Below are 15,831 nucleotides of genomic sequence, written 5' to 3' on the forward strand. Positions count from 1 at the left end.
CTAAAGATAACATCTGTATAAATGTACAAATCAGGACTCTGACCTCTTTATCCTGGCCTCATACTCGGTCTTCTGCTTGTGCATCTCCTGTTTAAGACTGGCCACTAAACTGTGCAGTGCACTGTGGCTTCCGGGTCCATTACCGACAGTGAAACCATCACTATTATCACTACTGCTGGTGCCACAACTGCTCCTCCCTGCGCCATCTCCACCTCCTTCACTGTTGCTGTTTCTGCCTTCTCCCTCTCTTCCTCCGCCACACTGTGCAGGCTCATTGTCCTGAGCCGGTCCATCTAAGTCTTCGTAGTGAACTCCGTAGAAGTCCTGCTCAGGACAGGTGGTGGTGGAGGAACGACAGGAAGTGGAGTTGTCCGGAAGTGAGATTTCACAGGAGGAGGTGGACCAGGTGGCACTGTCTACGCTCTGTTTGTCCTCACAGCTGCTGTTCAGACACGTGTTAGTGATCTGGTTCTGATGCTGCAAGTTCTGGTGGTTTAACTGAACATTATCATATGTGGACAAACGATTCTGATTGGTTGTTTGATCCCTACTGGAGCAGTCACGCGTTTTGTTTTCCCGTAACGTGACACAGCCATTTTGTACCCAAAGACCATTGCGACTGTTCAGACTCCCTGTGACCACATCAGCGCCTGAAAGACCCATGCGCACAGTCCCATTCCCCCCAGTGTTGCCTCCACCTGTTACGCCACTAGTACCCATTTTTGTGCCGGAGCTTTTGAGTGTCCCACTGCGCCGCAATGGCAAGCTCCCACCTCCAGTCATAGTCTGGCTCTTTTCTTGACTGAGATCTGAGGAAGGTGAAGAGCTGAAGGAGCCATTTGTAACAATCCCACTGCCTTTACTGAACGCCGGATTCTTTTTAACAGTCAGCGGTGGACTGCGGGTGATGTCAAAGCGTCCTACAACACCATTGCGAGGGCTCGCTGGTCGCGGGGAGCCACTGTTGTCTATGTATTGACGATGCGAAGGAGACTCAGGTGCTTCCCAAACACAATGCCGGACAACCTGCGTGTTGTTGTTCTCGGCGTTCTGAGATACTGTAGCAACCGCAGAGGTAGTTGTGGCGGCTTGTCGTCGTGGTAGTTCAATGTTGTTATTGTTGACAAGCTCAAGGGCTGTAGGGCTGTCCTCATTGTGAGGAAATAGCACATCATGGTGGCCAATCAAAACGGCCATGAGCTGCTGGACCAGAACAGTACCTGCCAACATGATAACATACATCATTATGTTTATCTTCGAACCTTTTCTCATGAAGTTCAGCATTAAAATGCACATAATTTGCTGGAATACAGACCTTCCATTATAGCTACTGGATCCTCAACTTTCGGCCTCAAGATATTTGGCCCAAAGACTGTCGCCAAGTTCTGGACGCTCATTTTATTCACTCCTGAATAAGACTGGACTTCATCTAGAAATCTGAAAACAGGAAAATACCACCTATGTTTCACTTCCACCATTTAATAATGACCACAGTTTGAAATTTTCTCCACTTTAACAATGAACGGATACCTGCAGATGTACTTGAGAAGGTTGTAGTTCACTGGAGGTAGACTTTCCACGAGCCGCCTTAACTCCTTCTTACCCTGCCGATGATGGACACTTTTTATGGACCAGAATAGTAATTCATACTAATTAATAGTTTATGGCTAATCAAAACCCCCAGGCAGGGGGCTTAAACAGTGTTTGAACCAAATTATAATTATAAATGTTAGGAATTCTGCGCCACAGTGCTTTTCCATTTGGAAGTCCTTAAGATGCCGTAGCCCTAATCTACACTGGAGGTGTTAAAACATATGAGGAAGATGAGGTTGAAGTTGTTTTGTATCTTATCTTTACTGTATCTTATGGTTTGAGATAATGTTAGAAGTAAAGACAGGTACAGGTACAACCAAATCATTTTTAAGAGAGCTGTGGATGGATTGTCACGTAGCAAGAGGCCAGTTTAAAGACCACAGGATTTAGAAAAGCTTTATTTGGCGCTGGCGTCTTTAGAAATCCAACAAAATTCATATAGAAAAGAAGGGAAGTGTGTAAATGGAAATTTGTTGGTAGATATAGGTTAAAAGAAACTATTCAAGTGCTGTTTCTTACCATTTCATCATCTTTGCTGAGGAGCTTCGCGCAGGTCAGGAACTCTTCATATTTGTTGAAAGGGATGACGGGTTCTGGCAGCTCTCTGAGATACAGCTTCAGAAGAGAAGCTACTGTATGCACATCTGTGTTACTGCAGAGAGAGACAAGACATAGAGGGAGAAATAGTGTAGAGGTTATAATTTATTATGGCTAAATGGCATATAAAACAAACACTCATCATCACCATGAAACCTCCTGCAGTGGGAACTGGGAATGAGTGGAATGAGATAATGGAAATACCAGTGTCAGAAAATAAGATCATAAATCAAATGTAGAATTTACAGGAATAGTTTTGGAAAATATGCTGGTTCAAATTCAAACACCAGCCAGCAGCTGCGTAGCTTAGCTTGACACAAAGACTAAAAAACAGGGGCAAACGCCTCATTGTAGTTTTATATTTAATAGGTACATATGAAAGTGTATTCACGCTTCTCCAACCAAAAGCAAATAAGCATTTTTCCCAAAGATCCATGGTCTCAGGTGAGTTATTTTAAAACACTCTTTCATCAGCAGCTTTCAAAGTAGAAAGGTAAAAAAAACAACAGTGCAAGAAGGAAGGACAAGAACACTAGAGCCGCTGATATGACCTGCCAGTAATGAGCCAGTCTGGGGCAGCTGGTGAAGCAAGCTGAAGGTTACCAGGTCTAACGAGGGAACCAGCAAGGTGAGGGACAGTAACATGAGTTCTGTTAATGCAGACGTAAGAGAGCAATGATGTGTCATTGTGCAGCTTGGCCTTGTGTCCCCTGTTTATAGGAGGTAGTGAAAAACGCTGATGTGATGTGTAACCATCCAGGTTTTATTTGTGGTCATCAGAGTATCTGGGGTGAATGAAAGACGGGTGAAAGGGGGACTGGTCTAATAAAAAAATAAACGCTGCCTCAACTGTGTCAATTTGAGATTTCAAGGTCCATGTACCATGCACAAGTAGACAAATAACCATTACACAATTGCACATTCAAGAAAGGTATAAGAAAATGTGTGTCCTGTGGGCTTGTTTCAATTTTGACCCAGATAGGAATATATTGGATTTTATCTACAGTTAATTCTTCTTAATGTCTGTGTTGGGTTAAATCAGGTAGAGAAAACCTTCCAAGTCTTTTAAACTATGTAACTGCACCTAGTGTCCACACGTGTATTTGTTGTAAACCTCTAGAGGGATTTGTTTCTGGCCAACACAAGCACCCATGTGGTTCCACAGGTGCAGAACTTAACCATATCAACTACACATTAAAATGCACTGAAGAAATAAAGAAAGCCAGTATGCTCATGTTTCCTTACCAATCAAAAGAGGGTTTTTCTCCACAGTCAAAGGCATCTTGCAGCTCTTTGACCAGGTTGGCCTGTCCAGGCAGCCTGAATAGGCCCTCCTCCTGAAGGCCCCATTGCCGAATGAAATCCACACACTGCTCTACCAGCATAGGGGCGAGCTTGTTCCCAAACCGGCGTTCATACCGCACCGTCTCCTCCAACTTCTGACCAAAGATCCCTGAAACAACAATAAAGTATGATACTGTTAAATCACAATGTTTAAGGATATCAGAACTAAGCAATACAGCTTAATACAGCTCTCTTATTTAGCTGTATGCGTCTTAATTGACAAAAAATGTTTTATCTTATTTTACAGTTTAATATTGTGCTCTTTTTCCAAAATGAAAGGATCGTTTCTCACAGCATTACAAAAAGACATGCCATCTACAGTTAAAAGCACATCAAAGAGAGCAGTTAAATCAGTTGAAAAAGATTTATGATACGGTCTGCTAGACAGTCCAGGCAAAAACTATGTACACCCACAAAGTCTTAGCCTGATGATCAAATGCAAACTTCCTGCAGAGCACCTCTCGCCTTTTGTCTGAGGCAGTCACCATAGAAAAAAAGAAAAAAAGGCAGATTTCCATTTGCAGCCATCTCATGTGGACGCAACACAAGAGGGGATTAAGGCAGGCTTCCTGAGAGATTTGGATCTGCATACTTTTCCGGTCTCCAGATACAGACAGAGGCTACTCACACACATGCATACACGTGGTATGTCAAGGTACCGTACGGTGACCTGACTTAACAGTATCCATGTGCTTTTTACAAAATTTGCACAGCATGCAATATCTTCAAAAACAACCAGCGCAGTCGAACATTGAAGTTATATTTTATATCTATATTTTATCAATGCACAATGTGGCTTTTCTAGTAATTAAACGTGGACACAAAGACAGAATTTGAACTTGCATCAGCTGTTGTCATACTCACGCCTCTTGAAAGTGACACAACTTGTAAGCCTCCAGAAGAAATGTCTCCTAATACATTTGTGATACGATAACATACCAGAGGCATAGAAAACAGTTATGACAGAAAGCAGAACATCAATGCTGAGATGCATCTGTTTGATGGCAGGTCAGTCAAAGTCTTCATTCCCATCTCTCAGAAAGCATCTTTTCATCGTCTTTGATTGAAAAACAAGCTGCTCGCACATTAACGCTGGAGTGTTGTGTTTTTTTTTCTTCCTCTGGGTCAGTCGCTTTGGAGCCTTTTCCACTTCATCCTCCACAGCAACCCAAATAAGACAAAACAGTAAACAGTCACAAATTCCCAAGAAATATTTGAAGCTGCGGATCCATTCTCTCTTCCATCGTAGATGGATCAAAGTGAAACGTAGATAAGGGGCGCTCCGCCTGAGTCAAGAATGATGATTACGCCTCACGTATCAAAAAGAGCATCAGAGAACAAATGAGAACTAGTCACTGAATGAAAATTAGGTCACCTCTCCAGACATTCTGGTCATGAGTCGAGGAATGTTTTCCCAGGTCACATGTAAGTGTGTGTGTATGGACCAGCTTATGATGTGGGTGTACAGTACGTGAGCTGGACTGGGCTCCAAACACAACCACAAGATTTTGGCACACACTGTGAGACAGACACCTCCACGCTGCAGGCGTTCAACAGGATTCTTTAACACTCAAGGGTTCGGTCGGCTTCACAGACCTGCACGACACAAACACTCATCTACACTCATATGTAGTTTACTTTGATTTACTCTGATCTGGGATATCAACTGTATCTCCGCTTCCTCATCTTTTACACTTTCACTAGTCCAATAACACAAGATATAAAATAAACAAGGCGATTGTCTTTAGTGAAGAATGTACTAAACCAACCAAAAAGATCTCTAATTGGCTGAACTAAACCATTAAATGTATAATAAATACACTTTTCTATATAGTATCAACTCAACAGCAACATCAGTCAACAGAGTTCAATTAAAATGTGAACTGGTAGTTACCATGAAATAAATCTCCAAAGATCCAGATAGAGAGACCACAGCTGCACATTTCTCAGAGGATTCACAGTCTCTCTTGTCCAGCTGCTTGTTCAGTTAATTCATTCAGCACAACATGACAGAAAACTTTTAGGACCTCGCTTCGTTTTAGGAGCTCCATCCATGTCTGTCACTCTCTCAACATAATCACACTTCATGGACACTGATGGACGCTGAGCAGCCAATCAGAGCTCAGTCTCTGGTGCTACTGCAGAACGTCAAAGACTGGAATATGAGGGTCTGTCAGTGTGTGTGATTATGTGTGGGGGGAGACAGAGAAAGCCGGGCTCCTCTCCAACGCGGAGCCACCTTTTTGTGGCATCTTTGACAAATGGCTCGTCCTTTTGAAGAGCAGTCAACTGCAATGGACATCAAACTCCCTGCACTGAAAACAGAGGGGCCGGTTCAGACCCATCTATTCACTGTGTCACAGAGAGCTGCCTGAGCTGCTGGTCCAGATACAAATGCTGCACTTGTGCTCTGCTCGCACACAATGTAGGCCGATGTCTGCCAGTACAGTCAATAACAAGCTACCGTGACACAGCGGGAGACTCAGTAATCAGCACACTGATCTTACTAAAGTCATGAACAGTCATGAGAGCAATTACATTATCAAGCACTTCAGCTATGAAACACGTTTATTTGGTGATTATTACATCGCATTTTTTATTGGTTTAATTGACTCACATAGTGGATTTTAACACATTCAATTCCTTTGTTTATTAGCATGCACAGACCGGATGGAGAGCAAAAACAAGCACAGATGATGATGAAACAACATGCGGACCTGCTCACTCTGGACAAAGCCCTGGATGGCAGATGTTTATTAATGTCAATACCTGTCTACCCCAAATGAACAATTATCTAACAAAAACAACAGTTGTGTGTGTACTCACCTCCACCAAAAGGTGCCCATATGACCCTGCGGATTGTTTTCACCCAATCCTCCATATCATTCTGGGTGCTGGCCATAAGAAGGTAGGTCTCATGGTTGGCTGTCATCCGCTCTCTGTCTGCCCCTGAGCAAATAAAACAGAGTGAAATGTAAACAATTAAAATATTATATGTATAGTAGACGGAAATTCACATAACATTAATGATCCAACACAAAGGGAAATCATCAGCATTTCTGCTCAACTAATCTCTTGACTCAATGCAAAGATTTATGGACGTGATTTGGTATAAGAATTCATGTGAAACAAAAATGACCCAGTTAAAGTTAAGTTTCCATCTGCTCCTTTGCCCAGATGAGCCAGATTCTATACCTACTGTATGTGAATATACACAACTGTTTCCTATGTCATAGATATCATTTATAAGTGGATGAATTCTGGAGGCTGACAAACATACAAACAGGATCAAACTGAACAAGTTGCGATATCACAAATCATGCTTGTGTGCACACATCTTAAACTCCCATTGTGTGTCAAACTTGCAAACATCATTCTTCACAGTAAAGGCAGAGAGAGGCTAATGTACAGTAGCTGACCCTAATCAGTAGTCTCTAAAGATTTTGGACACAACCACCCACACACCTTTTAACTCACCAGCAGTAATAAATCAAACTAAAGTTGATATCTCAGAGCAGATATTATGTTCCATTAATGCCAGGCTCTGAATCCCGATTGGACTGAAGCACTCTGCTGTCCTGTGATACTGGACAGCTCGGAGCGGAGGGTCTGGACTTGTTTCACATAACAAATGTGGTCGAAGCCAATCACTATGACAACACAAGCATTTGTACTGCTTCAATTCAGATTTATTAAGATCAAATAAACAAGCAACCAGTCATTGCATTTCACAGGGATGCACCTGCTCTATTATAGGAATAGATGAGCTATTAGGAGACAAATGGAGTGTCACACAGTGGTTGAATTATTCATTATGTTGACCACCAGGGATCCTGCGCCATCGATTGCATCTCAGGATGAGATCGGCCTGTTACATATAAACACTATTTATAGACTACAACCCCGAATAACTAAATAAGTTTAAAGGTTCAGGTTTACCACTATGTTAAAGGAACAAATGATTTGAAACTTCATATAGAGAAATATAAGAGTAATTACTTTACTTTAATACTTAGAGTCATCATAATGAGATACCTCCAGGTGCATTTATTAACAATCATATACGTTTGTAATTGTATTAATTTGAAAAACTAAATCGACCATTATCTCAAATATAAAGTCATTATTAACACTGTCACCATTATGAAATTATCTAATATAATTAGATTTACAATTTAAATTGTGTGCAAAAAAAGTTCAGAATACCAGTGAATAAGTGGTAGGATGACAGCTGGATGTTTTGGTGTCACAGAGAGGTCAAGAGGTCAGAGGGCAGGACTACCAGCTATACTTGGAGCCAAACTTTGACAGTGAGATTAATGTTCACTGTCAGTCCTGATGAGATCTCATTAGCGGCAGCAGATGCCAGTGTTTTGCCTGTGTGGCATTGGACGTGTTTATTTACTATAACCTCCCCTCACAAACACATCAAATGCAAACTGACAATAATGAATGTAGATCTAGATCTAGTGGAGCTACTTTCAGATGTTCAGATAACAGATAAAAAAAGATGGTTTCTGTTTATCTGAGCTTGCTGATGTGTCTGTATGTTTGTGCTTGCAAGAATATAAAGCACCTCTGTTGTCACTGTTGACGGCTGAGGATGACGACTAGCGTCATCTTCGCTGCTCTCCATAATTACAGACATTACTTTGTCTTAACCTCAGACATTAGTTTTATTTTCTGCATGTTCCCAAGTGTCACAAAAATACAGGTTACAACATGATTTATCTTAACTGCGTTTCCTGTTAAGTGTTGCGGGGGTGCTGGAGCCAATCTCAGCTGTCATCAGGCAATAGGCGGGGTGCACTGTTGACATGTCTGCCAGTCTAACAGAGTGCTGATATATAGAGATGGAAAACCATTCACACCTACGGACAATTCAGAGTCATCTATTAACCCTAACATGCACGCCTTTGGGCTGGAGGAAGCTGGAGGACCTGGAGAAAACCCATGCAGGCTAAGGGGGGGGGGGGGGGGGGGGGGGCATGGAAACTCCACACAGTAATGCACCAGGTCAACCAGTGGATTCAAAGCCAGGTCCCTTAAGCTGTCAATCTGTAGCTGTATTTTAGAATATATTCCAGTCAAAATAATAATCATCTCAATATCTTCTGGTATTTGGCTGGTTGATGGACAAAATAATTATTATCAATGCTCCCAATTAAAGTCCTGAACCATATCTTCATATTTGTTCAGGAATCAAGTAAAGCTGGATCCAGCGATTAGTCACCACCCGCTATTGACAGAGCTCCCATTAATTACCCCTCATACAGAGTAGACACCATCGATTCCCTTCATTCATCACACCCGCTGATTTCAACCTTGAACATGCAGTGCAACTTTGGTACTTCAGCTAGAACCCTATCTGCATAAAAATCAAACCACCTCCACCAATGTTTGGATATTATTTCCATCCGTGACTAAAACATAAAAAACATAAAGACCTAAAGTGCTGGAACCACATCCACGACGTCACCTCATCCGCGCTCAACCTGCCAAACGCACAGCCAGTCACTCCGTCGGCAAAGCAGCCACGAAACGATGCACTAACCGGGAAATGTGCAGCTCACTTGCACCGGCACATCTGAGTTTCTCCTCATCCGACTCTAATCCTCCTCCGTCGCTCCTAACCGGCGCCTCACGCTCCGATTATTAACCCGAAGTTCTCCCGGTTCCAAACGCGCGCTCCCGCTGATAACATAATGGATTTAGTTCAGGCGGGGAGACAGGAAGAGAACATATCGATGCGCTGGTGTGGTCACTGTGTTACCAGGGCCATGTCAAGCTTTTCTGTGGTCCGACCCCCCCTCCTCCTCCTGCCCACACACCGATCACCACAAGCTGAAAGTTAGACTGACTGGAGGCTGTGCAGACATAGAGAAGCAGCACTTGGATGCGTAATGGTTGTGTGGAGTAGAGTGTCAGCATTTAACAGGCAAAAATACAAAGATAGTGATTGATGCCACTACTTTGATGCCTCCCTATCCTGTCTATGACAACTGTAGCCTAGTTTCTTTTAGTCTTAATCCTCAATCCTCCATTCTGATCAGTCTTCAGATACTGAATGGACCCTTCAGACAGATTCCACAGTGACACCAACTAGTCACAGTGGCCGATTTGGTGCCAATGTGTCTGTTTTGTCACGCAAAGTAATCGTGATTCCCCGGTGTTGGTGGGAGAGCTTTTGTAGACAGGATCTGCTCCTAAACGCAGTCTGTTCCCATTACTTGCGTGGAAAGGAAGTATTTCCTCTTGAAAACTACGGGTTATGAAGCTGTTATACAAGCGTGCAACAGGATTACACAGCATACCACGGCCATTACAACACACTGCTGCTTCTACTGCCATTTCCTGTTGATGCTTAACTTTCTTCCACAGTGCTTGAATCGGTTTATGAAGATGAGTAAGATGTCAAACACTTGGCCCCTTCCTGCACAAAGCCTTCAAAACGTTTGTTACAAAAGCCATGATCCTAAAATGATCCTAATCCTGTTTGACTTCATCATTTGTTAGAAGCCAATTATGGCAGCGATACCAGGTGTCTTTGTGTTTCGGCAGCATCTTTTCACCTGTATATTAATTCTCCATATGTTTTCCCCGAGTAAAGAACTGGACACTTGTCTGAAGTGTTACTTCACCATAGGTTTAAACCTCACAGTCACTGCCTCTTAAATGAAACCAATCCTTGCAGGAGTTCAGTGGCAAGGACAGTTGAGGATCTCCACCTACAGCATGACTGTACCTGAAGAGACAACCGTGGTGGCTGTCACAATTCGCCTGATTCACCACGCTTAAGTGCACCTCTCCAAAGTTTTATAAACTTGGCACTGAACAATTGTCAGCTTCACAGAGGCATGCAGTCACGGCGGAGGACAGCTAGCTTTACAGAAGGCACACAGGCCGAGAGTCCCTATGCATGGTGAGACTATGCTGTGGAGCATTTAGCATATTCAGATAACAGTTTAGTTTATTCTAACTTCTGCCCCTTATATACAAAATCCACATCATGCTACAACATAACAACAAACAGGTGGTTGATACAATTTACCTTAAACCTGAATGCAACACTTAATAAACATAAAATGTGCTCAAATTAACCGCACATATGCTATTTTAATAGATAAAGCACATAAACAAACAAACCTGCAAAGTTGCTCACCAGCATTGGCTCCGTGATAGCTCTCCTATTATTTATAGTTTCCTTGTGTAATTACCATCTGAGTTGTGCTGAGTGCATCAGCTAACCACTGTTCATTCCAATTGTGACTGGCTTTAATAAATGGCCAAACCCAGCTGCAGACTAGTATTTAACTAATAGCCCAAAACAGGTGGGAGACAACAAAGGATCCCACTGTGCTGTAATTGCTCACAAATATCTGGAGCCCACATACGCTTCACTTTGACCTGTATATCTGTAAGTGAGCCCTGCAAAACCATACAGCATGTAGAATCAACTCTGGTTTTTGTCAAACGTTTCAATAAAATCAACATGGTATATGTATAGTTTTGCTTTTAGAGGTAAATAAATGTTTTTTTCACTTTCTTGCGTTAAATGAAAACAAATGTAAAACTATTGCGTATGTCTGTTAAATATAAGTGAAAGCCAGGAAACAGCTTAGCTTAGAAGAAAAAGTCCATGAATTCACTGCATCTGGCATAATCACCTTAAAACCGTAACTACACATTACAATATAACATGTTCATTAGTGAACACTAGGTCGTTCTCCTGTGGGCCAGGTCAACTAGTTCCTGTTGCCTCCAGCCTATGCTAAGCCAAGCTAACTATGTCCTGGCTCTAGCTTTATATTTAACAGACATGAGAGTATCATTGTTTTGTATTATTATTATTTAACACTTGTGCAGAAGTGAAACACATTTTGTGTAACAGTGTTAAGTTCTTCCAGACTTTGATTGTATCGTCGGCCAAGTGGAGGAAGCAGCTGCTGCTGGCCCAGAAACAATGCAGACACTGTAACTACCTTGCTTAGCTTTAAATTACAAAAATGTGTGTCATAATTCTCACAGAGTGTGTGTGTGTACAGTGGGAGATTAAATGACTACATCAGTGTCTGTTTTCTGCAAGAGAGTCTCCTTGTTTGCATGCAAGCAGGGGCAAGTTGAGATTTAATATTGTGTCTAATGATAGTCTTCTCAGAAGTCCACACATCATAAATACCTCCAACAGAATAGGAAGTAACTCACAGAGTGACAACCCACACCACACTGCACAATTAATTAATGCGGAACAATGACAATAATTAGGTGGAAATAAAATAAGCATTGTTTCTTTTTTGTAAACATTGAAATTGAAAATGACGGCATTTAATACCAACGCAAAAGTAGTATAGTGTAGTAAAGATATTAGTGTACATTAAATTCACAAGACAGTGCATATAAAACAAGCTATCAGGTTCAACATTATCAGATTATATGTTTATTATTGTTACCTGGATGTGATGATAGTGAATCAGACAATCCGTACTGTGGTACTCTATGAATTGCCTGATGAACCACCTCCATGCCTCCTGCACACTCCAATAAACTCTGGCAATCCAGAAAAGAAGCTTCCTGAATGGGTTACAAAGTCCTGGCTGACTGGGTTAACTTGAGCACGGGAGTTCCTCATTGGAGGAGCTGCTCCGCCGGTTTTTGGCCTGGCTCAGAATGAGTGAGTGAGCACAGCTGAGAGGGTGTGAAAGAGAAATGGAACGAGGGGAGGGAGGTGAAGTTTGAAGAGGGGGTTGGGGAGTCCGCATACACACACAGTCACACACAGTCACACACACACACACACACACACACACACACACACACACACACACACACACACACACACACACACACACACACACACACACACACACACACACACACAGTCACACACATGCATACAGTTCTCTTAAGCACTGTAATGGGAACAATAGGCAGATCTCTGTGAAGGCTTGGTTTTAAAAAGGCCATTGGTTTGAAACAGGGCATGACCCCATAGGCAAACAAGTACTGTCCCATTCACACTGCAATGTTAACATCTCAACTACAAACTGCTTAAAGCCTAATAATGAAGTATCAAACCTTTGCATAAAAAACAAATATAATGACTATATAGACAACCTTTACATAGATAAAATTTTGGATTAAACTCCTGCAATATTAGTTTTTTTTTATTGCACTTCTATTTTGTTTCAACAACAGTTTATCCAGACTTTAAATTTTCCATGTCAACAGCAGCTTTGTTGAAGTCAGGGCACAGGAATTCATGCTGCAAACCTTTGTGGAAGAGAGATTTCAAGTCCTACATGTTAGATGCTAAATAACCGTAGTTTGTTATCTGTGTTGCAACATTCACATTTTAGACCCCTCTGTTGAATATAACAGTTTATGAGACAGGAGAGGATTATATCAACATATCTCACGAGTGAACAGCGTGTGTGGCTATAAGTATGAACTGACTAATGAACTGACTAAATGAAAGTGATTTTACATTTTAAGTCATTTCTAAAGATGCTGTAAATTTGTAAATGTGTCAATCAATGTGGCAATTAATGTTATTATACTGATACTTTTGGGCTATTGGTTTAACAACATATACAAAAGAAATACAATACTCTGCTACTACTAACATACTCCTACCCATCCTCACCATCAAGACCAAGTACTCAAAATGTTTTGTGTTAAAAGCCTGAACCTTCTTTGCAACTTATACATTTGTCATGCTGCACAGACTCCTGTGCAGCATAGCTCCTCTATCTGCAGCTATATCTTCCCTGATGTCTATAATGGGTGTCCTGTTTCACCTATCCCCCAGTAAGGTATCGATGGCTAATTCTCTTTCTGGTGTCATGGTGGTCAGTGCCTGTCAAAGACATAATCTGAAGGCAGACACTACAACATTAGCCTCTATCTGAGTTCCCAAAGATGTTGAGAACACAGACTCCATAGTCTTCCTGTGGCTATCATTTACCATCTCATGGCGAATGAGTTACAATGTGAATAGGAGTGGGGAGGTCAAAGGGGACGAGGATTGTTTAGCTCTACTGTCAGGCTACTGCGCTGAGAGGGAAGAAGGTAATGATGGTACCACAAGCTCCAAATTCTCTCTATTCTTTGGTGCTGAAAGGCAAATATCATAACATGACTCTTGGGTTGTGAAGCTACAACAATGCAGAAAGTCCCACAAGTCTAGAAGATGTTTCAGAAAATGATCCTTGTTAAAAATAAAGTGAATGATTCTACTGTTGCATATTTGCTCATCAAAGGTAGTAAAGCGTATGAGCGAGCAGAGTCCTAATGAGTTGTCATGAGTGCTGTGAGGGAACCATCGGGTCAGCCCGTTCAGGGAGGTCATAGGGCTGTCAAAGAGCCAAGCGTCTCTATTCTGATTTCATGCCAACTAAATAAAGAGCTATGTCTGTGTGTCCTGCCAAGCCTCCTATAAATATACCATTATGCAAGGGGAATCAGTTTCAACGTTAGGGAAAGGAAACATGGCTCAGACTTGACTTATAGCCCCAAGTGTGTGTTGGAAAATAAGCTAAAATGATTTCAAAACTAGTAAATGTGCAGTAAAAGCAAGATATACAGTGTTCTTTGGTGCGTTTTACTGATACATGCATTTTTTAGCCCTTTGTTCCAAGACATTCTGAGAAAAACTACAGCTGTAAACGTGAATCACGTTAATATGAAACCACAAGCATTCTGGTCAACCAATTAATTTATCTCTGTGGTGACTTACAGAATAAGGTGAGATTAGTTCTAGTCCAAACATCTTTAAACTATTCATAACCACAATTTGGAGTTTGTTAAAATACCCAAACTCTTACAAGTGAACCATGTAGACCACTGACAGCTCCAGTGGCTATTAAAATGTTAGGAGCGTTGAGATATGGGGAGGGCTGACAGCTGTTGTCACTTAAACACTTGCATGCGATGTCGGGAGGCTGAAACATTACATCAGTGATACAAGCTGAGTGATACTTTAGAGAAAGCTTCTGCAAAGCTGTGATACACACAGTTCCAAGAGAAAGTTTTCTAAAGTCAGCCTGACGCACGTTTAGCCTCGTGTCATCGCAGTAGAGTAAGGAAATTTAAATGTCATATTTATTCACAACTAGCTTCACTGTCTGTTGAGACTTCGATGTGACAGCTTATGTGCATTATGGCTGATCCTGTGCATGACATTCCTGGTGGCTGTGTGTGTAACATGATGGCGTTCTTGTGATTATTTAAACACATCTCACTCAGACAGATTGCCAATTCATCAAGAGCACGCAGACTGTAAATCTGCATGGCCCGCATGCCAAGAACTCATACTTGCGGTGTGCTCTGCAACCCAAAACAAATGATCTCCCACCATGTTTGTCCAAAATCGCTTTGATTTAGCTGCAGGATGTTGTCAGTGCCACACACACAAACACACACACACACACACATATATACACACAAATGCAGAAAAGGATGTAACTGCTAAAGCCATATTGTGCTGGACAATGTTTCCCTGTGAATGGTGGGAAACCTTTCTCTTCTGCAGGATCACATGTCATGCAGCACAATCTGCACACTCTTTGCTTTATAATGTTTCTGATATTATAGATTTCCATCTGAACTGCAAAGATAAAAAGATAATACACACAATAGCAATTCTGCTTCAAGGAACATGTGCAAACAAACATCCTGGGCACGCTGAGAAAGGAATGAACCTCCCTTTATCGACACCAGAGAATGAAACAAGGAGTGGACTTGACAAAGTACCTGTTGCTCCACTCACTAATACCTTCTAATATCACCTTTCAGCACTGATGAGGGCTTCGGGGCAGATGCACACCTGCACTCCCTACAGCAAAAATACGTATCCTGAGTCAGCCTGGCCTTTGGGGAAGCTCTTTGAACTTCTCAGGGTTTTAGAAACCTGACGTCTGGTTTATTCTGACTAATTGAGGCAGAACAGCTTGCTGACTGTTTTTCCCAGCAACCACTTTATCCTTGTAGAAACAGGTCTGAGAACCATGCACTCCCAGTGTGGCTGCTGGTTTATTGTGGCTGACTTCAGGTTTATTGTGACTAACTGAGACAGAGCAGTGTTCCCAGTGAGGACCATTAAGAAGTAGCAACAGAGGAGGAAGCCTAATTAAAATTGAACAGTCTGATTTTAGGACCGTTTTCGACATTTAACCAAAGAGATACGAAGAGATCTGAAATTATGAAGAACATCTTGACAGCTGGTTACTAAGAAAAATGTTTCTCATACGTTTCATTTACCAGAAGAAGTAATATTATCATCATAAAAAGAATCCACTC

At 41.8% G+C, this 15,831-nt stretch overlaps 1 protein-coding gene across 5 annotated transcripts in view; it reads right to left on the minus strand.

Annotated features, from left to right (window-relative positions):
* The window catches only part of arhgap24 (Rho GTPase activating protein 24), a 51,661-nt gene that overhangs the window by 3,097 nt on the left and 32,733 nt on the right, over positions 1–15,831 (minus strand). For 3 of the 5 annotated variants that reach the window (XM_026355959.1, XM_026355956.1, XM_033326278.1), the window contains 6 exons: positions 6,361–6,483; positions 3,436–3,643; positions 2,113–2,245; positions 1,531–1,604; positions 1,316–1,437; positions 44–1,220 (listed from right to left, as the gene is read on the minus strand). In XM_026355959.1, coding sequence (XP_026211744.1) covers positions 44–1,220; positions 1,316–1,437; positions 1,531–1,604; positions 2,113–2,245; positions 3,436–3,643; positions 6,361–6,483 — 1,837 coding nt within the window. Of the gene's footprint in view, positions 1–43; positions 1,221–1,315; positions 1,438–1,530; positions 1,605–2,112; positions 2,246–3,435; positions 3,644–6,360; positions 6,484–9,088; positions 9,253–11,984; positions 12,255–15,831 lie in introns of those variants that run through there. The other 2 variants (XM_026355957.1, XM_026355958.1) reach the window with 2 other exon arrangements.

This window comes from Anabas testudineus, chromosome 12 (genome assembly GCF_900324465.2).
Source record: "Anabas testudineus chromosome 12, fAnaTes1.2, whole genome shotgun sequence".
Taxonomy (NCBI): domain Eukaryota; kingdom Metazoa; phylum Chordata; class Actinopteri; order Anabantiformes; family Anabantidae; genus Anabas; species Anabas testudineus.